Source organism: Nerophis lumbriciformis, linkage group LG21 (assembly GCF_033978685.3).
Source record: "Nerophis lumbriciformis linkage group LG21, RoL_Nlum_v2.1, whole genome shotgun sequence".
NCBI lineage: Eukaryota > Metazoa > Chordata > Actinopteri > Syngnathiformes > Syngnathidae > Nerophis > Nerophis lumbriciformis.
Window position 1 is genome coordinate 16,758,292 of NC_084568.2, and position 27,714 is coordinate 16,786,005.

At 37.0% G+C, this 27,714-nt stretch overlaps 1 protein-coding gene across 4 annotated transcripts in view; it reads left to right on the forward strand.

Moving 5' to 3' along the window:
• The window catches only part of cdcp1b (CUB domain containing protein 1b), a 65,005-nt gene that overhangs the window by 10,106 nt on the left and 27,185 nt on the right, over positions 1-27,714 (forward strand). Inside the window, exons 1-4 of one of the 4 annotated variants that reach the window (XM_061982800.2) lie at positions 195-308; positions 1,732-1,786; positions 25,286-25,510; positions 27,371-27,712. In XM_061982800.2, coding sequence (XP_061838784.1) covers positions 201-308; positions 1,732-1,786; positions 25,286-25,510; positions 27,371-27,712 — 730 coding nt within the window. In that variant the 5' untranslated portion in view covers positions 195-200. Of the gene's footprint in view, positions 1-194; positions 309-1,731; positions 1,787-7,989; positions 8,604-25,285; positions 25,511-27,370; positions 27,713-27,714 lie in introns of those variants that run through there. The other 3 variants (XM_061982803.2, XM_061982799.2, XM_061982801.2) reach the window with 3 other exon arrangements.

Sequence of the window (27,714 nt, forward strand, 5' to 3'; positions counted from 1 at the left end):
AAGGGGAGGGGAGAGCAACACAAACGCCACCTTCGTACTTTTAAGTTTTTCTTCAATCTTTTTTTTCACCTTCTTTATCACTCACAACTTTCTTTGACCCAAAGGTCAAACATATAAGAATAACAGACTTAATTACTTATGAATGGTATTTTCTGTTTGGGCACTTGAGTCTGCATAATAATACGCGAGCAAACGGACACATGTTACACGCAATTTTTTTAATAACCGAGATGGTATACGAATACTTTTGCCAACATTTTTTTGGCAAGCATCAAATCCCACGAAAAGCGGACCATACGAAAACCAAGGTACTACTGTTTATTAGGGGTACTGAAAAAAATGGATTCACAAATCCGAATTCCAATCCTTATTCATTCCATTTTAAAATTTTTCAGGCCATGTCAGCTCCTCTTTTTACATAATCTGTAATAATAATCTGTAATAATGTACCGCGAGAATCGGTTTGAATTTAGAATCAATTCTAAATCGAATGCTTTGGTCCGGAAGACACGACGTCCACAGTTTCCAAAAACTATTTGAAATGTGGACTCGTCAGACCACAGAACACTTTTCCACTTTGCATCAGTCCATCTTAGATGAACTCGGGCCCAGCGTAGATGGCGGCGTTTCTGGGTGTTGTTGATAAATGCCTTTCGCTTTGCATATTAGAGTTTTAACTTGCACTTATAAATGAACCGACCAACTGTAGTTACTGACAGTGGTTTTCTGAAGTGTTCCTGAGCCCATGTGGTGATATCCTTTACACACTGATGTCGCTTTTTGATGCAGTACAGCCAGAGGGATCGAAGGTCACGAGCATTCAATGTTGGTTTGCTTATGTGCAGTGATTTCTCCAGATTCTCTGAACCTTTTGATAATATTACAAACCGTAGATGGTTAAATCCCTAAATTCCTTGCAATAACTCATTGAGAGATGTTGTTCTTGAACTGTTCGACAATTTGCTCACACATTTGTTCCCAAAGTGGTGACCCTCGCCCCATTCTTGTTTGTGAATGACTGAGCATTTCATGGAAGCTGCTTTTATACCCAATCATGGTACCCACCTGTTCACAATTAGCCTGTTTACCTGTGAGATGTTCCAAATAAGTGCTGGATGAGTATTCCTCACCTTTTTCAGTCTTTTTTGCCACTTGTGCCAGCTTTTTTGAAACATGTGGCAGGCATCAAATTCCAAATGAGCTAATATTTGCAAACAATAACAAGGTTTACCAGTTCGAACATTAAATATCTTATCTTCACAGTCTATTCAATTGAATATAAGCTGAAAAGGATTTGCAAATCATTGTATTCTGTTCTTATTTACGATTCACACAATGTGCCAACTTCACTGGTTTTGTTTGTATATTGTTAATTACAAGTCATCCAAATGATTTGATGTTGTTTCAAGAGAAATCACATCATTAAAAGTCGCTTTGACACATTAATTACAGACACATGCAACAATTTTAGTGAATTTAATGAAGCGTGTGTGTTCTTTATAACTCACTACAAACACTGCAGGTGAAACAAGATTCATGGAATATTTGTCCCATGGCCTGGCAGGCTTTGAAAGCACCATTCACCGCTGCATTGCACTTGACACACTGACCTGCAAGCAACACACACAAACACACATTTTAATGCACTATTTAAAATATGACTATTTTGAGTATTTCTTACCAAAGTACAGCTTGGAACTACAACCAGTCTCCATTTCCTGTTTTTTCTAGGTTGCTGTGTCCTTCAGTGAGACTGTCGCTGGGTTGAATTTTGTACAGACAGCTGGTAAGGAGACTTGTCGTCTGATTATGGTGCTGTTGGTGGGGGGACCGAGCCCTCAGACCCCCCCTCGTCTCCTGTAAGTTATTGGGCTGAGTGAGTGGCAACAGTCCACGTGGTGGTGTAATTTTACACACACTATGAGCACTGTACTGTATTTTTATGCTCCTTGTGCTTTCAATGTATCAATTACAGGTGGGCGGATCGATCCAAATACAGTGTTACCTCTACTTGAGAGTGCCCCACTTAAAGTGCTCTGAGATGAGAGCTGTCTCTGTGCTAATTGTCATGCTTTAAGTTGCAAGCAAACATTTTAGTTACAAGCTTCCCCGCCGTCAGTTGGCGTAGAAAAATGTCACAGTCTCACTCGTTAGCATTAGCTTTGATTGATTGATTGATTGATTGATTGAAACTTTTATTAGTAGATTGCACAGTACAGTACATATTCTGTACAAATGACCACTAAATGGTAACACCCGAATAAGTTGATTCTGAAGGCCCCGGGCAGATTTCGTACAGCATGGCAACATAAGCTAGTTAAATTCTGATTGGATAAAAACTCTAACCTAAAAAAAACAGCACTGGAACGAGCATAATATGACATGAAGAGAATATTAGTAATTTTAGATACTTAGGGAAAGTAAATTGAAAATTACATTTATCTTTAATTATGATCATGATTTCTGGTTATGTTAGGCCAGTAGAGAAGGCCTTGCTGGCCCTGACTGCACACCAGTGGTTATTTACTTGTTAGACTTAGACAACCTTTAATGATCCACAAGGGAAATTGTTCCACACAGTAGCTCAGTTAAAAAGGATGGAAAGTGTAAGGATGGAAAGGATAATGCAGGTATAAAGTAGACAAAAAATGTACTGTAGTAGCAATATAAAATATAACATGTATGTAATATTTACATATTATATATACATATTATAGATTATAATGCGTGTATAGTAGAAATGACCCATAATGGCTTTTTTGCCGTTATCCGATATTCCGATATTGTCCAACTCTTAATTACCGATTCCGATATCAACCGATACCGATATATACAGTCGTGGAATTAACACATTATTATGCCTAATTTTGTTGTGATGCCCCGCTGGATGCATTAAACAATGTAACAAGGTTTTCCAAAACAAATCAACTCAAGTTATGGAAAAAAATGCCAACATGGCACTGCCATATTTATTATTGAAGTCACAAAGTGCATTATTTTTTTTAACATGCCTCAAAACAGCAGCTTGGAATTTGGGACATGCTCTCCCTGAGAGAGCATGAGGAGGTTCAGGTGGGCGGGGTTGGGGGGAGGAGGGGTGAGGTAGCGGGGGGGTGTATATTGTAGCGTCCCGGAAGAGTTAGTGCTGTAAGGGGTTCTGGGTATTTGTTCTGTTGTGTTTATGTTGTGTTACGGTGCGGATGTTCTCCCGAAATGTGTTTGTCATTCTTGTTTGGTGTGGGTTCACAGTGTGGCGCATATTTGTAACAATGTTAAAGTTGTTTATACGGCCACCCTCAGTGTGACCTGTATGGCTGTTGACTAAGTATGCGGGGCATTCACTTGTGTGTGTGTGAAAAGTTGTAGGTATTATGTGACTGGGCCAACACGCAAAGGCAGTGCCTTTAAGGTTTATTGGCGCTCTGTACTTCTCCCTACATCCATGTACCACTCCGTACAGCGGCGTTTTAAAAAGTCATACATTTTACTTTTTCAAACCGATACCGATAATTTCCGATATTGCATTTTAAAGCATTTTTCGGCCGATAATATCGGCAGCCCGATATTATCGGACATCTCTAATGTATCGGAATATATATATATTCATATAACAGTATCAACAAGGTAGCAAAGTGAACACAACACAACACACAGATAAGACAACTTAAAAATATGAATCTTATTATGCCGATATTAGTGAGTTACTGACACTGTCCATGATATCGATATGATCAATATTAGTAATGATCTCCCCCATCTGAGGGCTCAGTGAAAAAACATTTGGCAGTGAGCTATGAAACTGTAATCCATGGTATGAAAACATGCAAAGTAGCTTCCCCCATGAGCACATGCCTCTGCTCTTTCCTCTATCATGGGACAGCAAGGATTTGTGACAGCTGCTAATTCTTCACTGAGCTCCCTTGTTTGTAGGCACAACGCCACGCCCACTCTGCATGCTGTCAGACTGGTTCTACAAACTAATATTGTGTGTGTGTGTGTGTGCCTTTGGGAATTTTAGATCATGTATGATCCTTATTTACCAGATTATTTATAACCGTGTACTCCCAGAGCGGTATTAAAGAACAATTAGATTTGTGTTCGACTTGCTCAACTTTATTTGTTGTGGGTCCTGACTTCTCTCTTCACTATTATTCTTATTTTGAATATAATGTCAATGAAAGGGTTAATATAGTCATACTGTAAGTATAGAGGATCTTTGACTACCGTTTTTTCTTGTCATACAGAGCAGCGGTTCTCAAAGATGTTTCACCAAGTAAAACACATAATGGCCAACATTAAAATACAGTAGCGTAGTAGGTCTAAGTATTTATTAAAAACAAGGCAGAGGTTTTATTTAACAAGTATATTTAACATTTTGGCCAACTGTAACATTAGACTCAGTTTGGACAATAACATTATATTTGATGATGGGGGAAAAAAACCACTACTTAAATAACTAGTTAAATCTTTGGTGTACCACTATATGAAGCCCGCATACCACAGTTTGAGAATTCCTGATGTAGAGGATCTCTGACTAGCTTTTTAGAATAAGAGCCTAAAAAAAATTCATAGTACTCCGGTAAAATAGAGGATCTTTGACTAGCGTTTTTGCAGATCCTTAAAAACAGCGTATAGCTTTCCTCTTACATAAAGGCTCTTTGACTTGCGTTTTTACAGAAGGTTCTTCGAAACAGAAGAGCCCTCCTGTCATGTAGAGGATCTTTGGTTCTTCAACCTATGATGCTGGTTCATAGATTTCCTGAAAACAAAAATCGCGCCTGTTTTATAGAAGATCTTGGACTGGACTGGGAATTTTACAGAAAGTCCTTAAAAACCGCAAACACTTTGTTATGCAGAGGATCTTTGATCAATGTTTTTTTTGCATTAGGTAATTAAAAACAGCAAAATGCCACCGACATACTAAGGATCTTTGATTAGCATTTTCTGCACAAGGTCCGTTAAAAGTGTGCCTGAGCCTGTCATATAGAGGATCTTTGACTATAGCTTTTCCGCGTAAGATTCTGAAAAACAGCACAGCGCTCCTCTCATATAATGTAGAGGATCTTTGATTTGCATTTTTGCAGAAGGTTCAGCATCAGACATTGCTATCCATTACATCATATTTGCATAACGATGCCATCCATCCCCCACAAAAAAAACAGAATAAACAAAACAAAACAAAAAATATATAATAAATAAACAAAAAAAAGAATATGAACAGATAGTAAACAAAATGTAAAAAAAAAAAAAAGAACATATAGGGAGGGATCTTTTTTAGACAGTATGATCATTAATTAGAAAAATTTGAATCATCCCTATATTGCGTGACATAATTGACCCAGTTTTTAAGTGAATTTCTCTAGTTTATCATCAATAATTGCCGTTATCTTCTCCATTTTATAAATGTCCATTGTGATTTCCATCCATAGCTTTGAAGTTGGGCTCCCCTGTGATAACCATTTCCTGGTAATAGTCTTTTTACAAGCCACTAGTAGGATATTCATTAAGAATGTATCTTTTTTCAGCCAATCCTGAGGTACAGGTCCGAAAAACAGAGTCTTACTTTCAAAGGGATACTTCACATTCGAAAATATCCTGTAGATTGAATGAATGATTGAAACTTTTATTAGTAGATTGCACAGTACAGTACATATTCCGTACAATTGACCACTAAATGGTAACACCCGAATAAGTTTTTCAACTTGTTTAAGTCCACGTTAATCAATTCATGGTAAAAGAGATTGGTGTATCTCTCTGTTGCTGTTTTTAAGGTCCTAGTAGAAAACGCTAGTCAAACCAATTTTATATGACAGCCCTGCTGTGCTCTTTTTAAGAACTATCTACAAAAATGCAAGAGCATTTATGTACTGATTTTCAGGACCTTACTGCAAAAATGCTAGTCAAAGATTCTCTATCTGTTTTTTTTTGTTGTTGTTTTTTGTTGGTTCTCTTTTTGGGGGGTTGGTTACATGCATGTGTATGTTTGCATACATATATGCGTATCCTTAGTTTTATTTTTTTCATAACACTTGACTGTATTTGTGTACGTGGGTGTGTGTATATCTATCTATATATATATATATGTATATATATATATATATATATATATATATATATATATATATATATATATATATATATATATATATATATATATACATACTTCTTTTTCCACTAATTGTTAAGATTAGTCTTATTGAAATGTGTCTTGCTGTTGTCTCTTTCCCCGTGTTTTTCTGGTGTTTTGTGGGCAAATGCATTACCGACATTTCAATGTATACTGTTGTATATGCGTTGTAAAAATTGAAAATCCTAAATAAATCTTAAATTAAAAAAGATCCTCTATCTGACAGGGTGCTCTACCGTTTTTAGAAACAGACTGCAAAAAAAGAGCCTTTAAGAGGAGGGTTCCACTGTTTTAAAGGACCTACTGCAAAAACGCTATTCAAAGATCCTTTATATGACATGCTGCTCTGCTGTTTTTCAGGATCTTTTTAGTTAAAGATCCTCTAAATGGCAGCTGTACTCTACTGTTTGTAAGGACCTCGTGCAAAAACGCGAATCAAAGATCTCCTGTAAGACAGGAGCACTCTACTGCTCCTCAGGCAGGAGACTACGGTCCATCCAGACCCACACCTCCCGCCACCTGAACAGTTTTTCCCCCTCGGCCATCAGGCACATGAACAATAACAAGATCTGATAGCTCAGTTACAGCTCTTTTTTATTACCTATTCTGTGTTATGTGTTTTATGTTGCACGATTGCACCAAGAAAAATTCCTAGTTTCTGAACCCGTTCTCAAACAATGGCAATAAAAACTATTCTGATTCTGATTCTGATTCTGATTCTGATTCTGATTCTTTTATCTACCCACAGCAAAAAACAAACAAAAAACAAACGTTGCTGTTTTTACGGACTTTCTGTAAAAGCTCAAGTCCAAAATCTTCCATAGAACAGGAGTAATATGCAGCAGCACAAAAACTCCAGTCAAACCTTTTCTATATGATACATGCCTATCTGCTGTTTTTAGGAATCTGCTGCAAAAAAGTGCCCCATGAGCTTTGAACAGAACTCGCCGGCCGCCAGTTGAACAACCCTAGTTCAAAGTCATAGAAACCACTTATAATAATCGAATCCAATTCAATCCCTTTTATTTATACAGCACTATTAACAACAGGACTGTTTCCAGAGTGCTGCACATAAAAAAAAAAAACAATACAAAGTAATTACATTAAAAGCATTCCAAAATAAAAATAAATAAAATAAAAAGACTAGCTAGGAAGACAAATATAACATACGCATGTGTTCCTATAATGCCCTCAGGTATGTTTCTATTCAGGAATGTCAGCCATGTGGCGTGTAGAGGCAGGTGCCGACCTCAACAACATTTGCTCACTTGCAAGCATCAAAAATTAAAGTCAGGCTTATGGGGCGTGACATAGTTCACCCAGTTTTCCCAGTATGAAGTAAATTTTTCCAATTTATAATTAACAGAGGCAGTTGTCTTCTCCATTTTATGCTCGGATTAGTGATTGTACTGCTTAAAAAAAGAGGATTACTCCCTATATGTGTATATGTATGTATGTATATATATTTATATATATGTATGTGTGTATATATATATATGTATCTGTTTATATTTTATTTTATTTCTGATTATTATTACTATTAATGTATTATTATTTATTTTCATTTTTTTTTCTTTTTGTTTGTTTATTTAATCGATGCATTTGTAGATATTACTTTGTTGTTTAGTTTTTGCTGTTTCTTTTTTTTGGGTGGGGGGGTGTTATGGGTGGGATGTAAACAAAAATATTTTGACATTTAGGGCAGACAACAGATATATGATGTATGTGAATATGATGTAATGGATAGGAATGTCTGATGCTTGATGTCAATAAAAATAAAATGAAAAAAAACCAAAAAAAAAACTATTATTGCATGTACGACTCAGACTATCAGTATACAATTAGAATACTTTAAATATAGCAACAATAAAATAACAATACAATAATATTGATGTGTTTTAATAATTATAATTTTATAATTATAATATTGTAATGGGGAAACAGTAGCCGCATCCCAAACCGGAAGTGCTTGTCGGTCACGTGGTTGTAACCCAGCAACGGCACTTTTAAAATCTGACCAATCAGGGGCGGCCGTGGCAGAACAAAAAAAAAAATCATAGAAAAAGACGGTTACAGTAGTTGTCTTCCGAGAGCCGTGCTAAAGTGGACGACACATCACTTGTGCCAACACTTTCCGTGTAAAGTAGGACACTCGTGGTGAGGGTTCCACGCAAGTGTGTTTACTACGGCGGTACGACAGCACTACTACAGTCGTCTGTCAGGTTTGAACAGGTCACCGCAGCGCGTGGACCACGCCCTCCACGTGACGCCCCTGCCGCCGCACAGGTAAGCCGGAAGTGGCTGTCAACGCTGGCGGAAAAAATGCAACTTTGATCGACCGAAACTGGGATTAACTCCACTTTTTGATTCGTTTTTTTGTTTGAATTGTTTGGTGTTGGAGTGACGAGGATGAACATGCGTCTTGGCGTCCGCGCGCTGCTCGGACTTTTGTTGTTGATTATCCTCGACACAGCAGGTGAGTTTTTTTTTTTTGAAGTATTGTATTTCGACGGTTATGCTGTTTTATTTTCAATAAACTCGGTAGTTGTTAAAAGTGTCAAACATATTGAGTTGCTGACTGAGCAGCTGCAACTCAAAGTAGCCTTTTTTTATGACATATTTTGTCAATTATTAACGGGGGTGTACGCAACAATGACGCCATCCGGGTGCTAGGCTAATAACGACACTTTACAGTTGCGGTTGTGTACTTTCACACATACTGTAGAGCTCACTTTAAAAGCTTTATGAGGTATTTATGGAGCTTCCTTGGTGGTTTGAGTTGATGCTGTTCATTAATTATTGATCAGCAATCTGCTATAGAGCTGTGAATGTGCTTTTGTGCGGCTTCACCTTCTGTCGAGTCCCCTGTTGCAATATGTTTGGTGGGAAAGTAGAATTTTGTAGTGAGAGTTGGCCTTGTGATGAGGTGGCGACTTGTCCAGGGTGTATACCCCGCCTTCCGCCCGAATGCAGCTGAGATAGGGACAAGCGGTAGCAAATGGATGGATGGAGTTTAGAGATGTCTGATAATATCGGCCGATAAATGCTTTAAAAAATGTAACATCGGAAATTATCGGTATTGTTTTTTTTATTATCACTATCGGTTTTTTATTTTTGTATTTATTTTTTTATTAAATCAACATAAAAAACACAAGATACACTTACAATTAGTACACTAATCCAAAAAACCTCCCTCCACCATTTACACATTCATTCACACTCATTCACACAAAGGGGTTGTTTCTTTCTGTTATTAATATTCTGGTTCCTACATTATACATCAATATAGATCAATACAGTCTGCAAGGGATACAGTCCGTAAGCACACATGATTGTGCGTGCTGCTGGTCCACTAATAGTACTAACCTTTAACAGTTAATTTTACTAATTTTCATTAATTACTAGTTTCTATGTAACTGTTTTTATATTGTTTTACTTTCTTTTTTATTCAAGAAAATGTTTTTAATTTATTTATCTTATTTTATTAATTTTTTTAAAAAGGACCTTATTTTCACCATACCTGGTTGTCCAAATTAGGCATAATAATGTGTTAATTCCACGACTGTATATATCGATATCGGTTGATATCGGTATCGGTTTATATCGGTATCAGTAATTAAGGGTTTGGTCAATATCGGAATATCGGATATCGGCAAAAAGCCATTATCGGACATCCCTAATGGACTTAAGTCGGGGGGTCAGCAACCTGCGGCTCTCGAGCCACATGCGGCTCTTTAGGCCAGTGTTTTTCAACCACTGTGAAATACAGTCTGGTGTGTCGTGGTAGATTATGTAATTTCACCTAATTGGGTTAAAAATATTTTTTGCAAACCAGTAATTATAATCCGCAATATAGAGATGTCCGATAATATCGGCAGTCCGATATTATCGGCCGATAAATGCTTTAAAATGTAATATCGGAAATTATCGGTATCGGTTTTCAAAAAGTAAAATGTATGACTTTTTAAAACGCCGCTGTACGGAGTGGTACACGGACGTAGGGAGAAGTACAGAGCGCCAATAAACCTTAAAGGCACTGCCTTTGCGTGCCGGCCCAGTCACATAACATCTACAGCTTTTCACACACACAAGTGAATGCAAAGCATATTTGGTCAACAGCCATAGAGTTCACACTGAGGGTGGCCGTATAAACGACTTTAACACTGTTACAAATATGCGCCACACTGTGAACCCACACCAAACAAGAATGACAAACACATATCGGGAGAACATCCGCACCGTAACACAACATAAACACAACATAACAAATACCCAGAACCCCTTGCAGCACTAACTCTTCCGAGACGCTACAATATACACCCCCCCCGTAACCCCCTCCCCCCCACCTCAACCCAGCCCCCCCCTCCCCCCCAACTCCGCCCACCTCACCCTCCTCATGTCCCAAATTCCAAGCTGCTGTTTTGAGGCATGTTAAAAAAAATAATGCACTTTGTGACTTCAATAATAAATATGGCAGTGCCATGTTGGCATTTTTTTCCATAACTTGAGTTGATTTATTTTGGAAAACCTTGTTACATTGTTTAATGCATCCAGCGGGGCATCACAACCAAATTAGGCATAATAATGTGTTAATTCCACGACTGTATATATCGGTATCGGCTGATATCGGAATCGGTAATTAAGAGTTGGACAATATCGGAATATCGGATATCGGCAAAAAAGCCATTATCGGACATCTCCACCACAAATGTGCCGTTGTTGAGTGTCTGCACTGTCTCGGCAGCGCAACCATGTCATACTCTTCCATATCAGTAGGTGGCAGCAGGTAGCTAATTGCTTTGTAGATGTTTGTCGTGATCACAATATGCAGACGACAGCGGGAGGCAGCATGCAGGTTAAAAGATATCTAACGCTTAAACCAAAAATAAACAAAAGGCGAGTGCTGCTTGGAAAAGCCATTGAAGCTTGGGGATGGTTATGCAAAATGAAACTAAAACTGAACTGGCTGCAAAGTAAACAAAAGAAAAATGCGAGACGACAGCCAAGACTTGTGGAGCAGACGGCGTCCACAAAGTACATCCGTAAATTACATGACAATCAACAATGTCCCCACAAAGAAGGATAGTGTCCGCACAACTTAAATAGTTTTGATTGCGAAAACAAAGCAGGTGCGGGGAATAGCGTTCAAGGAAGAAATGAAACTGCTACAGGAAAATACCAACACAGCAGGAAAAGCCACCAAAAATAGTAGCGCAAGACAAGAACTAAAACACTACACACAGGAAAACACCAAAAACTTCATAATAAGTCAGGGCGTGATGTGACAGGTGGTGACAGTACACCTACTTTGAGACAAGAGCTATAGTGATGCATGGTTGGTTATGGTTTAAATTCATATCCAACAATTGCGAGAACGACTTTTTATTGTCAATATCGGCTGCTGAGTTTCATTTTTTTATGTTTTCTGTTGGTGGTGTGCCTCGGAATTTTTTCAATGAAAAAAATGTGCCTTGGCTCAGAAAAGGTTGAAAAACACTGCTTTAGGCTATGTCTACACTAAACCGGATAATCCCTTAAACAAATAATTATTTAGCCTAAGCCCCGTTTTAGCCACACTAAACTATCGTTTAAGGTCCCCCTCCTTGGATAATTTTTTACACGGGTAAGTGCGCCGTGTATTTCTTGAATCTCCGGCTCTTAGCTTTGTATGGACTCATTGATTGTTTACAAACTGAGTTCGGAGAGGAAGTGACACCAGAAAGACGCGCCCTACACACGAAGTGAGGTCAGAAAGAACGCGCCACAGCCAGCTTCATAATAAAGCGGTTTCGAAACTCGGAGCTAACCACTGGAAATATGGAGGCGAGTCATCCAGACATGCCCGTGTTTCTCCTTCTTCTACATGTACAGACACTTGGGAAAATCACACATGAATACCTTAAAAGAAAGCGATTGCAGCTATTTGGGATACAACACTTCTCAGACAGCAAGAGAACTTTCCAATGTCCAGGTCAGCTGTGATTCTACTTAGCGAAAAACTTTTTCCATTTGTCGAAGGAGAGTCAACGAGAATGCGGGCTCCCGTGGATGTGATAAAAAATGTAGCGTGTGTTTTGTATTAACTGGCCGTCGAGAGAAAATTACGGAAAACGGCGAATGCATTTGCACTGGCAAAGCAGACTGTATCAGTTATTGTCCACCATGTATGTCGCGGACTGAACGTCTAGGTCCAGAGCTTTTTAAAAAATGTGTGAAAATGTAAAAAGATGAGGTAAAACTTTTTTTTTTGTTTTAATATGGTTTCTGTAGGAGGACATACATGACACTTAATTGTTAGAAATCCCACTGTTTATATTAAACGTGCTTTACTGATGAGAGTATTTGGCGAGCAACTTTTTGTCTTACTAAGTTTGATATGGCTCTTTCAACATTTTGAGTTGCCAACCCATGTCTTAAGTGATTCAAAATGTTTGTTTCAGACATGCTTACAGGGGAACTGGCCTTTTTTTTAATTTTTTGCCTATCATTCACAATCCATATCCTTATGCAAGACAAGCACACATATTTGTCTTTTTAATGCACTCTTCTAACCAGTTATTAAATGTTAGCAAAAGTCCGCTTAGTCACTCTATTCTGCCTAAAAGTGCTTAAAACATCCAAACACGTACAAACCCTGTTTCCATATGAGTTGGGAAATTGTGTTAGATGTAAATATAAACGGAATACAATGATTTGCAAATTATTTTTAACCCATATTCAGTTGAATATGCTACAAAGACAACATATTTGATGTTCAAACTGATAAACATTTTTTTTTTTTGGAAATAATCATTAACTTTAGAATTTGATGCCAGCAACACGTGACAAAGAAGTTGGGAAAGGTGTCAATACATACTGATAAAGTTGAGGAATGCTCATCAAACACTTATTTGAAACATCCCACAGGTGAACAGGCAAATTGGGAACAGGTGGGTGCCATGATTGGGTATAAAAGTAGATTCCATTAAATGCTCAGACATTCACAAACAAGGATGGGGCGAGGGTCACCACTTTGTCAACAATTGTGTGAGCAAATTGTTGAACAGTTTAAGAAAAACCTTTCTCAACCAGCTATTGCAAGGAATTTAGGGATTTCACCATCTACGGTCCGTAATATCATCAAAGGGTTCAGAGAATCTGAAGAAATCACTGCACGTAAGCAGCTAAGCCCGTGACCTTCGATCCCTCAGGCTGTACTGCATCAACAAGCTACATCAGTGTGTAAAGGATATCACCACATGGGCTCAGGGACACTTCAGAAACCTACCGTCAGTAACTACAGTTGGTCGCTACATCTGTAAGTGCAAGTTAAAACTCTCCTATGCAAGGCGAAAACCGTTTATCAACAACACCCAGAAACGCCATCAGCTTCGCTGGGCCTGAGCTCATCTAAGATGAACTGATACAAAGTGGAAAAGTGTTCTGTGGTCTGACGAGTCCACATTTCAAATTGTTTTTGGAAACTGTGGACGTCGTGTCCTCCAGACCAAAGAGGAAAAGAACCATCCGGATTGTTATAGGCGCAAAGTTGAAAAGCCAGCATCTGTGATGGTATGGGGGTGTATTAGTGCCCAAGACATGGGTAACTTACACATCTGTGAAGGCGCCATTAATGCTGAAAGGTACATACAGGTTTTGGAGCAACATATGTTGCCATCCAAGCAACGTTACCATGGACGCCCCTGCTTATTTCAGCAAGACAATGCCAAGCCACGTGTTACATCAACGTGGCTTCATAGTAAAAGAGTGCGGGTACTAGACTGGCCTGCCTGTAGTCCAGACCTGTCTCCCATTGAAAATGTGTGGCGCATTATGAAGCCTAAAATACCACAACGGAAACCCCCGGACTGTTGAACAACTTAAGCTGTACATCAAGCAAGAATGGGAAAGAATTCCACCTGAGAAGCTTAAAAAATGTGTCTCCTCAGTTCCCAAACGTTTACTGCGTGTTGTTAAAAGGAAAGGCCATGTAACAGAGTGGTGAACATGCCCTTTCCCAACTACTTTGGCACGTGTTGCAGCCATGAAATTCTAAGTTAATTATTATTTGCAAAAAAAAATAAAGTTTATGAGTTTGAACATCAAATATCTTGTCTTTGTAGTGCATTCAATTGAATATGGGTTGAAAAGGATTTGCAAATCATTGTATTCCGTTTATATTTATATCTAACACAATTTCCCAACTCATATTGAAACGGGGTTTGTACATTATTGTTTTAAATACATGCTGTAAGTATATATGTAATGTAGTAGTGGGCACATTCATAATAACATGTAATATTTACCTATTTTGGCCATTTAAAGCCTCCGGCAGTGCATTCCTTTCACAAACTCATCACAACGTTCGCTTTTCCCTTCAACAACAACCAATGCTATTCGGTAACAGGAGTAGAGAAAGTCAAACACAAATACAAATAGACGTAGTCAACATTGAAAGAGTAAAATAAATCAAATTTTGGGGTGTAATAATAAATGATAAAATGAGCTGTAAATCTCATATGAAAATGTACACCATAATGTAGCAAGAAATATTTCAATAATAAACACATAAAATATGTTCTAGACCAGTGGTTCTCAAACTTTTTTCACCAAGTACCACCTTAGAAAACACTTAGCGCTCCATATACCACTATAATACCAACATTAAAATACAAGAGCGTAGTAGGCCTACATATGTGTGTGTATATATATATATATATATATATATATATATATATATATATATATATATATATATATATATATATATGTATATATATATTTATATATATATATATATATATATGTATATATATATATATATATATATATATATATACCCCCGCGACCTCGAGAGGGACAAGCGGTAGAAAATTGATTGGATGGATACATGTGTATGTATATGTACATGTACGTATATGTATGTATATGTACATGTGTGTGTATGTATGTATATGTATGTGTATATATGTACATGTATATGTATGTATAGGTGCAAGTATGTTCATTAAAAACAAGGCAGAGGTTTTATTTAACATGTTTAATATTTTTGGCCACTGTAACATTACATGTACACTGGCATACCACTAGATGGCGCCCGCGTCCCATTAGTGGTACACGTACCACAGTTTGAGAATCAATGTTCTAGAAGAAAAATTACTCCATATTCTCTACTGCTCGCTCGTGTGACTATATCTGAGTTATTGTGTAGAAATATGAGGAAGTAATTACTAAAGTACACTTCATTCACTCACCGTATTACAAAAAAGGTCAGAATTTCCTTGCCCTTATGTTGGCTCTGTACCGAGGATGTCGTTGTGGCTTGTGCAGCCCTTTGAGACACTTGTGATTTAGGGCTATATAGATAAACATTGATTGATTGATTGAGAATATTACATAATGTTGAATATAGAGAACATACAAACCCTTTATTTATTAAATCCAAAATAATAAAAATCAATGATTTAGTGCATATGCAAAGAGCTGAAATTATTCATAAAGCAAACTATAACCTGCTACCCAATAATGTACAACAATTCTTGTCAACAAAAGAGGAGAAATGGAATCTTCGATCAAAATCTAATTTAAAACACTTACATGCATGTACAACACTTAAAACCTTTAGCATATCAGTATGTGGAATTAAATTATGGACTGGATTAAGCAAAGAAATCAAACAATGTACTGGTATGATCCAGTTTAAGAGCCTGTTCAAACTACAATTGTTTACAAAGTACAAAGAATAAGAATTAGGATAATTATTCAAAATGTGCACTGAATTACATGGTTGTTGTTGAAGAACAAAGCTTGTTTATTTGACTTTATCTTCATTAGCCAAACTGCTTTGTGTTTTATATTGATATCAAAAAGTAAACACCATGTTTTTACCTTACTTGTGTTTTTTTTCATTCCACAAAGTAATTATTTTGATAACCATTCATGTGACATAGCATTTTGTGAATGTTTTATGGTGTATAATTAATTCCTATTGACAGATTTCTGCTCAAACTCTCAATGGATCTGTCCAGCTACAGCATGTACATGTACACACATTAGTACATGTACATGTGTGTACATTACTTAAAAAATACCTTTCTCTATTAAAATGTAAAAATAGAGCTAAAAGCATCATGTAATACAAAATCTGACACGTTGATAGTATTGATGAACAAAAACACAAATATTTGTCTTTAAATATATACATCTAGAATCTAGAGCATTTTTTATGAGATATTACAAATTACATGATGGCGTCACGTTCACACCCTAACACTGTTTTACCAAACATATGAATGTGTTTGTGGTTTAAAAAAAAAAAAAAGTTGGTTAAAGAATTTCAGTATAGGCAGTTTTTGAAAATTTTGAGCACAATTAAAGTTACTGTGATAATAATAACTGTGATCATTTTGGTCACAATAACTGTGATAAGAAATGTTCATACCGTGACATCCCTAATATAAATATGTGTGTGTGTGTGTGTGTGTGTATATATATGTGTATATATATATATATATATATATATATATATATATATATATATATATATATATATATATATATATATATATATATATATATAGAGCCCTACAGACATTAATTAACACAGTTTAGTCACCTTTACACTCCTTTAATCCCATATAGTAATGCTGCGTGAGGCTGATCCAATCAGTGGCCACGATACTGAACAGAGTGTGCTGATTTGTTTTGTCTTCGCTAGTGCCCAATACTACTAACCATTAATACTTTTGGTTTTATTAGACATGTTCATGCTTGAACATGCTTAATTTAGGACAAAAAAAATGTAGCATATACCTAAAAAAATTCAAAACTATTCCCACAACATCCAAAATGTGGGGAAGCCGCAATATTGGAAGCGCAATGTCTATCTGTGTTGGCCCTGCAATGAGGTGGCAACTTGTCCAGGGTGTCCCCCGCCTAACGCCCTACCTAATGCAGCTGGGATAGGCCCCAGTAACACCCGCAACTCAGAGAGAGACAAGCGGCAGAAAACGGATGGATGGATGAGGCGAGGGATGAATGTAATCCAAACATTAGCATCATACTGGCTACCCCACAGTTTTTACATGATTATGTATTTGTGAAAAAGAGAAGTTGGTAATAATAATTAAACATAGCTGACATGTCAGCTGTATTTTGACTTCTTAGCAAATGTACCTGTCGGTTTTATGGTCTCATCATCCTTTGATTCTGTTATTTTTTTATTAGTATGTGACCCTTGGTGGGGAAAATAAGTTTGATGTCATTTACAGCAGTGGTCCCCAACCTTTTTGTAGCTGCGGACCGGTCAACGCTTGAAAATTTTTTTGGGGGGGGGGGGAGTATGCTATTTATTTATTTTTGTCATAAAGAAATACAATCAAAGTGCTTATGGACTGTATCCCTGCAGACTGTATTGATATATATTGATATATAATGTAGGAACCAGAAATATTAACAACAGAAAGAAAAAACCCTTTTGTGCAAATGAGTGTGAATGAGTGTACATGGGGGAGGGAGGTTTTTTGGGTTGGTGCACTAATTGTAAGTGTATCTTGTGTTTTTTATGTTGATTTAATAAAAAAGAAAAATAAATAATATTTTTTATTTTTTATTTTTATTTTTTTTAAATTTCTTGTGCGGCCCGGTACCAATCGATCCACGGACCGGTAGCGGGCCGCGGACCCGTGGTTGGGGACCTCTGATTTACAGCACACTTCTTTTGACACTAGTACAGTGCATGTTGTCTTGCATCAGGGTCAACAAAACAAACACATCTTAAACATTTATGTTTCTGTCCTTTGATGATTTTTTTAGCAGTACAGAATAGCAGAATATTGTAAAAAAAACAAACACCCATTGTAATGTTGGTAGGCAATTTAGTTGGTTTCATAAGCATTGCTTGACTTATGAAATCTTTAATTATTTACACTGAGGAATGGGGTTGCACGATTTTGAGAAAAAACCTAATTGGGATTTTTTTTTTTTCTCCAAAATTGCGATTGCAATTCGATTTGCCATTTTTATTTCTTATACATATACATGCATAAAATTGCAAAAATAACAGGTAAAGGGAGACATGTTACTTTTAGACTGCCAACAAAATATTCTTATATAAATATACAGTATACAAACTGTATACTGTGTGTGTGTATATATATATATACATATATATATATATATATATATATATATATATATATATATATATATATATATGTATGTATATATACGTTATATTTTTCCATCCCTATTGGTTATTAAATGTTAAAATGCCATGTCAGCTTTTTTCCGCTCTGGTTACTGAGCTATGATATACCCCTGTTCTGCATGCAACCAATTGGGCACAATGATGAGCGACAAATCATTATTATTGCCTTTTTGATGAAATAAAACTGTGTCCTACTTGCAGAATCTATTGATTTAAGATCAAATTACATCATAAAATACTGAACACAGCATTTCTAATGGGTTTACACAGAAACCCTCTGTGACATCCTCATACATTTATTGATAAAACACTAGAGCTGCTAGAAATAAATGAATGTATATAATTCTATTCAGTGGCTTGAATAAACCTACAGTCAATTCGAGGATCAAAGTGGGCTTTTTTTCATTGTGCCACGAGTCGGTGTCTGCCACCGGGGGGGACCCTTCGTGTCACGCATGCGCCAGTCTCACCGCGCATGCGATAACCTGAAAGTAGATCTCGTTTAATAAAAATATAGGCAAAAACTGGATAAAGAGGAAACTGATTATTTGCTTCACAAATGAAAAGAACATAATATTTTGAGGTGTATCAATAGAAGATGTACATATTAATAAAAAGAGACTGAGATTAATTTAAAAAAGTATGGTTCTTTTTCTCTTTGGTCTGGAGGACACAACATCCACAGTTTCCAAAAACAATTTCAAATGTGGACTCGTCAGACCACAGAACACTTTTCCACTTTGCATCAGTCCATCTTAGATGAGCTCGGGCCCAGCGACGCCGGCGGCGTTTCGGGGTGTTGTTGATAAATGGCTTTCGCTTTGCATAGTAGAGTTTTAACTTGCACTTACAGATCTAGCGATGAACTGTAGTTACTGACAGTGGTTTTCTGAAGTGTTCCTAAGCCCATGTGGTGATATCCTTTTCACACTGATGTCAGGTTTTGATGCAGTACCGCCTGAGGGATCGAAGGTCACGGGCATTGAATCTTGATTTTCGGCCTTGCATCTTGCGTGCAGTGATTTCTCCAGATTCTCTGAACCTTTTTGTTGTTCCAAATAAGTGTTTGATGAGCATTCCTCAACTTTCTCAGTCTTTTTTGCTACTTGTGCCAGCTTTTTTTAAACATATTGCAGGCATCAAATTCTAAATGAGCTAATATTTGCCAAAAATAACAAAGTTTACCAGTTTGAACGTTAAATATCTTGTCTTTGCAGTGCATTTAATTGAATATAAGTAGAAAATAATTTGTAAATCATTGTATTCTGTTTTTATTTACAATTTACACAACGTGCCAACGGCAGCACGGTGCAGGAACTTTTTTTAACCCTTGGAGAGGATTGTGATGGAATCTTCATGTGAACGGAATTATGTGAGCGTCCCGTCGGTCGGCATCCCAGTGAGCATGTTAATATTACATTAAGTGTTAGTTTTATTCTGGTTTGGTATTGTTAGTTTGTATGATTAGCACCTAGCAATGTTGGGTCACAATGAAACTGCATCTGTCACTCGGCTTCTAAAACTTATTGCTCATCCTCTTTGTGTTTGAAAGACATAGAAATCCATTAGAGCTAATGGCAAGTATCTATAATTTTATTATAAATCTATGCTGTTGTCCTCGACGATGGCGTATCATATATAATATAACGCATTAGATACGTTAGCCAAAAAATAAGCCCACAAGCTAGCGAAAATTAGTATAAAAACAATCTTTGGAGAGTTGTTTTTTTTTTTACAAAGGAAAAAAGGCCTGGCTCCCATTTATTCAACTTAATGGTGAATTGTGTTTTTTATGCACTTATTAAACTGGTCTGTGGTGCAAAAAAGTTTGAGGACCCCTGGTGTAATCTAATAAAACACACTTTATAGCCCTATTGTGTATTTAGCAGAAAACAGTTGAAATAAACAAGAAGTTTCCTAATTGTCATAACTCTTTTGTATATTTTTTTAATAATAAATGCACATCATCAACATTAAAATTGCACTTTTAAAGTTTGTGCATTAATAAAAATAAAAATAATTGTTCTGTTGTTCTCCGCCACATAGATCACTGCTCCCGACCCACACACCTTTGCTCTCATGTGCGCTCTATTGCAGTGGCCTTGCGAGAGCTATGGTCACGGATTTAAAGTTGTGAGTTCTCCATGGGATCCAGATTTTTATTAGTTACACTCATTAAACAATTAATCAAAGCAACAGAATATAAATCAAATCTTTTTTTTTTCTAATGGAACTAATCGATTCAGTTGATTAATGAAAACGCTCCAGAGAGACACACAAACAACAAAACAAAACATGGCATGGCCCTGCGGATTGAGGAATAACACCACCTTTTAGACGTCCACACTGGAAAATTTAAAGTAACGGCATCTAAAAAATAGTATGAAACATATGATAAAATATATGTAAAATTAAAATGTAAATAATACATTAATAAGTTAATAAAAACATATCATTGAGATAATTATAGTAGTAATAACAGCAATAAATTTAACACAATAAAAACAAAAACAAAAAATATCAAATGTGATAACAATAAAAAACATAATGTACCATGTATGATAAGAAAGGCTAATGTGGTCGCTTTACACGTCGCTAAAGTGGGAAAGCCTGTGTTAATCCACTTACAAAACTAGACTATAGAGCCTTTTCAATGTTAGACTTAATTATTTATTTGCGTACAATGCTGCAATTTTGTTCACAACTATAAAAATGGGACCCATTACCTCCCTGCTTGGCACTCAGCATCAAGGGTTGGAATTGGGGGTTAAATCACCAAAAAATGATTCCCGGGCGCGGCCACCGCTGCTGCCCACTGCTCCCCTCACCTCCCAGGGGGTGATCAAGGGTGATGGGTCAAATGCAGAGAATAATCTCGCCACACCTAGTGTGTGTGTGACAATCATTGGTACTTTAACTTTAACTTTTAAAAGTTTTTGCCTCCCACAGCAGGCTCTAAATTTAGTTTTTTGAAAATTTTGTTTTTGTACCAGTCTGAGCAAGTGCAAGTCTATATATATAATGTAGTAACAGACAAGTTCATAACAATATGTAATATGTTCAATATTTACCGTAATTTGGTAATTTTATGTATTACCGGAACTTCTTTCCTCAGTGCATTTATTTCCGTTTCCATAGCAACACACTTCCGGCAACAAATGTGTGTTTCTACTTCCGGAAACAAACGCGAGTGTGTTGTAATCATGTAATCAACTTCCCCAGGCAGCTCCACCAAACAGACAACTGTCCATCGAGTGAGTCACTTTAATATTGATCATGATACATTCTGCACACCATGCCTGTCATTACAACTACATACACTGTCAAGCTGGCTATGTACAAACAAAACATGAAATGTGGACTAAAACTTTACAGATACTGTAATATGATTGTTCATATTTTTCAGTCAGTACAGATTGGCGTATTATTGCATTGTGTTGTGTATTACAAACTCAAACGCGATTAAGCTGCTAACACAAAAGCTATCTTATCTCTTGCCGAAGCTATCTTACAACTACTGCCTTTGCATGTCGTTCCAAGACAATGTCTTACTACGCTATAGAAAAAGAGTTCCTCAGTGTTCGCTCTTACAATAACAATGTCACTATTTCTTGGTTATTATACAGGTTACAGAACGTAAATGAAGTATTGTTGGCGGTTTATAGATGTATTTTTAAAGGGGTTTAGTGACAAAATGGATCGCTCCCTTTTGCTGCATTGCTGGTCACTAAGAACAAGCCGCTTTTTACCAATTAGAATTCTTTCTCATTATGATTGTGAACAAAACGCAAAATTCCAAAAAAGCGTGCAGTTAACCTTTAGTGTAAAAAATATATATATATAAATCAGAGCCAATAAATAGTTTTGCTCATGTTTAATTATTTTTGAAATATTGACTTTATTTTGTTTGAAACATTGTATGTAATAAAAGGAAAAATGAAATAATTATTGAATTTATGTTGTTACAAAACTATACTGTGTTTTTGTCTGATTACAATTGTGATAAAAATGTTAATCTTGAAAATTTGAAGTATCAGCATTGGTATGACCAATATACCCCTGTAACTACTTGGTATTGGATCGATACCCAAATTTGTAGTAATGGCAAAAACTAATTAAATAATGAATAAAAAACAGAAGAATATCTGCTTAGTTCGTATCAGAGGTGGGACCAAGTCATTGTTTTGCAAGTCACAAGTAAGTCTCAAGTCTTTGCCCTCAAGTCCGAGTCAAGTCCCGAGTCAAGACAGGCAAGCCCCGAGTCAAGTCCAAAGTCAAGACTGGAAAGTCTCAAGTCAAGTCCTAAGTCCTGCATTTTGAGTTTCGAGTCCTTTCAAGTCTTTTTAACCACAGACTAATATATTAACACAGATTGTGTATGCTTTTCAAATGCTGTATTTATTTATTAAAACAAGTGCATTTTAAATTGCAGGAAAGAAAATTGTGCTGACATTGCACTTTATAATAGCACTATTAACCAGTCATTTTAAACATTAACTCATTCCTTTACAGAACAAACACATTGAAAAATAAAGTGCAAATGTACTTATTTGTACAAAAGTGTTAACATTGAAAAAACATGACATATACGTGAACATAACAAAAAAGTTGGACTTTTTATATGTCAGGGCCCTATGCTGCATTGCATTTGCAAAAGACCAAATTAGCCAAGAGTCTGTCAGTCATTTGTGCACGATGGGGGCGTAGTATGATGCCACCATGGCTGAAAACTCGCTCCACTGGAGCACTGGAGGCAGGCACTGCCAAGACTCTCATGGCCACTCGGAACAGTGAAGGAAGAGTCTTCATGTTCAATGCCCAGAACAAAAGGGGGGGAGAGTTTTTTTGGGTTGGTGCACTACTTGTAAGTGTATCTTGTGTTTTTTATGTTGATTTAATTAAAAAAATAATAATAATAAAAAAAAAAAATTCTTGTGCGGCCCGATACCAATCGATCCACGGACCAGTACCGGGCCGCGGCCCGGTGGTTGGGGACCACTGAGGTAAACAACCAACAGTATGTCAGAAAGCTAGCTAAAACGGTACACATATTCATAATATAGTATACATTTTAACTGACCTTTATTTTACTATTTTTGTCTTTTTTTTAGGTGGCTAAAATCCGCGGTGCTGCTGACCGCCGTCTAACGTTACGTGTGATATATTGACTAACGTAACCCTGCTTAAAAAAATCACTGAACAAAAAGTATGAATAAGGTAGTGAACTGCAACAGATTCCCGTGTTTGCAATAACGTTATAACGTTAGCAGTGAGTTTACAGCCTCACTGATTTAACTACACAGCAAATAAAAGTCACGTTACTTAGCCAATAAACGTTATCTTACATTCAAAACTTACCGTTCTTTGTGCAACTTCAAATGCCGGACGAAGTTGGAAGTTGTTGCCTCTCCATCAGTAATTTTCGAACCGCATGTGTTGCATACTGCAAACTGTTTTGTGTTGACCACCTCGTAATTTTTATACCCAAACGAAATTATTTTAGGCATCATTTTTTGTTCACTGGCGTGTGGTTTGGACATGTCTTCTTCGTTGGTTGTCCTGCAATTTGATTGGATGAATGCTGTGTGATGAAAACAAAGTAGATCTAATTTGATTGGCTGTTGTACTGACAGCACACCAGCTGACACACGCAACGCTGATAGACAAGTACACAATGAAAAATACGGAGCGCTCCCGAATAACTTTTTCATCTTTGGGTTTTGGGGAAAGTAGCAAGTCATGTCAAGTCATGTCAATTCAAAAGGCTCAATTAAGTCCAAGTGAAGTCACAAGTCATTGATGTTAAAGTCTAAGTCGAGTTGCAAGTCTTTTTACATTTTGTCAAGTCGAGTCTAAAGTCATCAAATTCATGACTCGAGTCTGACTCGCGTCCAAGTCATGTGACTCGAGTCCACACCTCTGGTTCGTATAGATGGAACCGTGTTACAACAGAAAGTAACAAACTATTAACAGTAAATTAGAAAGTAGATAGACAATAGTTTTGAGTAAATAATACAAAAGGAAATGATACAATAAGCAGGCATGTGTTTTTTGTGTCTATAGTCGGAAATCCGTCTTTTTTATCTCTGTAAAAATATACACAAATATTTTCTGTTTTTCTTTGTTTTCTCCAACCTACAGTCGTGGTCAAAAGTTTACATACACTTTACATACCAAAAGCACCTTATTGCAGCGAAACTTGCCAAAGGACATTTAACCAAATATATTGCTGTATGTATACTTTTGAGCCAGCAGATTTGGTCACATAGAATAGAATAGAATATATCTTTATTGTCATTGTACATTGTACAACGAAATTATATGCAAAACTAATTAATTTAGTGCAGATTCATAATAACACATAAAAATATAAGAACATAGATAAATAGATAAAAATACATAAAATACATAAAAATACATAAAGATACCAAGCACACAGCTCACATGCACAGTCATTATTGTCTTGTGTTCAGCGACACTATTGCTCTCGGGTAAAAAGTGTTCTTAAATCGGTTTGTCCGGCATTTTATTGTCCTGTATCTCCTGCCCGAGGGCAGCAGTTCAAAAAGTTTATGTTCAGCGTGGCGAGGTTGAGAGAGTGGCCGTGCCAACAACCTGAGGATTACTGGTTCAATCCCCACCTTCTACCAACCTCGTCACGTCCGTTGTGTCCTTGAGCAAGACACTTCACCCTTGCATGGCAGCTCCCGCCATCAGTGTGTGAATGTGTATGTGTGTGAATGGGTGAATGTGGAAATAGTGTCAAAGCGCTTTGAGTACCTTGAAGGTAGAAAAGCGCTATACAAGTATAACCCATTTGCCATTTACCATTTACACAATGTGTGCATCCAAAATTTTTGCCTCAGAATGCTTAAAGACAACCAGAGTTGGGAATGCCTGCCATCTTGTGTGTATCTTCTTTTAGTTACCCTTTCTTACGTCATCCGATGTCTTCTCATCTGTTTCTTCAGAATGCCTGCAGCTGACGGCCCAGCCCAACAAAGACTCAACAGTGAAGGTGTCAACTAACCTGCCCTTGGAGGAGTGTGCCGTTTGTATAATCAGCGGGGTCAACGACACGCAATTGTCCTGCCATTCAACCCTTGCGCTGGTGCCTGAGAAGGAGGTCAAGCTGCTCTTCAACTGTTCCCAATCTGTAGAACAGGCGTACACAGTTACCGTCACTCAGATCATTGGTGAGTTAACAGACAGGCTATTGATATCAGCTTGTTATGCAAAGCTTTGTTTTAGTTTGGCAATGCAAATTCAATGATTTTGTACACGTCTGTATGCATTACTTTGGCTCCAGACAAAGGTTTGTTAAGGTTATTTATAGGGGTGTAACAGTACAAGTGTTCAAATTTGGACTTTTTGGTACATAGCCTGTGGTTTGTTACAGCTCCGTACTGATTTCCTACACGGTACAGACCCCCTGGTTTTGTAAAATTGGACCCCCAGTTCCTGTATGATCCCTTTGACAAACAGTATTTACTCCACTTGTACAGTACACATTGGACTTGAATGTACTGTAGAGAACTGTTTCAGGACTTCTGATTTCTTGAGCTATCGAAACAATTTTTCTACAGGAATTTACACAACTGGAAATAATCCATTCCAGGATTGCATTCATAAAACCTTTTTTTTAAACTATACAGTCTATTTTAGGTAAGATTTTAACATTACAATAGACAAACTCTGCTTCCCCCCAATCCTTTTGGACATTTAACAATTTGAGAAAAAAATGTGTGCTTATGATTCTTTAATATGTTCCAGATAAATTATTACTTTTTTTATTGGACATACATGTGTAAAAAATAAGTCAACCACTAGTACAATCTAGGGATGCAAAAATATTAAAAAGTCATATTGGGGCGGCGTGGCTCGATTGGTAGAGCGGCCGTGCCAGCAACTTGAGGGTTCCAGGTTCGATCCCCACTTCCGCTGTCCTAGTCACTGCCGTTGTGTCCTTGGGCAAGACACTTTACCCACCTTCTCCCAGTGCCACCCGCACTGGTTTAAATGTAGCTTAAATATGTAGATAACAGGTTTCACTATGTAAAATGCTTTATGTGTCTAGAGAAAAGCTCTGTATAAATATAAATCACACGATTCACATATTGTTATTGTGACCAAAATTATCATGGTAATCATTATCACAGTATTATTGAAGGTGCTTATACATACACTACAAATATTTTAACACATTCTTTTTATGAAATAAATGAATAGACACACAATATACAGTACATTTCTTGGCAGAAGAAACCTTGAAATGTATTCTTACTTCTTAAGAGCCACATTATTGTTATTTAAATGTTGAAATCAATGTATCCTCCATTTTAATTTGTCATGGGTTTAGAACAGAATACAATAGAAGAGAAGAGAATAGAATGCTTTATTGTCATCAAACATGAGAACATGACACAATTACAGGTGGCTACTCATAGATACAGTTAAAATACAAGACAATCAATAAATAACATGTGGAAAATAAATATGATCATTAATTTAAAACGGTAATACTAACCATCGGGAGTTTTACCGCGGTTTATTATTAAAACAGTTAATCGTTACATTGGGGACCAAACACTGAGCCTTGAGGGACATAATGTATTTAATGGGATGGAGCAGAATGTATGTGTGTTTTTGGAGACGTCTTAGAGTCCGTTGGTGAGGTAGGATATGAACCATGAGAGAGCAGGACCAGTTATGCCGATGTTATGCTGCAGATGGTAAATAGGGATGGAGTGGTCAATAATATCAAATGTGGCGCTGAGGTCAAGAAGGAGCAATATGAAGAGGGAGACTGAAGCAAGCAAGAGGTTGTTGGGGACTTTAAGTAGTGCTGTTATAGGTGCGAAGAATAGATTCTCTGTGTTATTTGGTTTCATGTACCTGTACCATTTTCTTGCTCAAAATCAGGAATCAAGTTTTGTTTTTGAATTGTAATACCACATACTTTACATATCAAAAATACATGTATCAACATTTTGGTCAAATATAACTTAATTCCGTCTAAAACCAATGTATTTATATTATCTGTCTCTCTTGTCCAGCATGCACAGAGAACACCTGCAGCCCCTCGACAGTAGAAACTCAACCATTACTCCTCAGTGAGTTTACCAGAACCTTCATCTGGCAGATTCAGGCGCCTGCAAAGATAGTTGTGGGTCTTGATGTTCTCGGAGAAGGACTGCGGGAGACGTCGAAACCATGCGATAATGGATATCAGTATTCAGTGGACACGCCTGGAACCAATGGCAAGGCAGACACTCACTACTGCACAGGGGGTTCTGTGACCCATTTGGACCTGTTGAGTGAAGCTGTTGTGTCTCTGCGAGTTCAACCAAAGACACAGGTGGAATCTGTGGTGTTCCAGGCCTCTGCTGGAAAGCTAAGT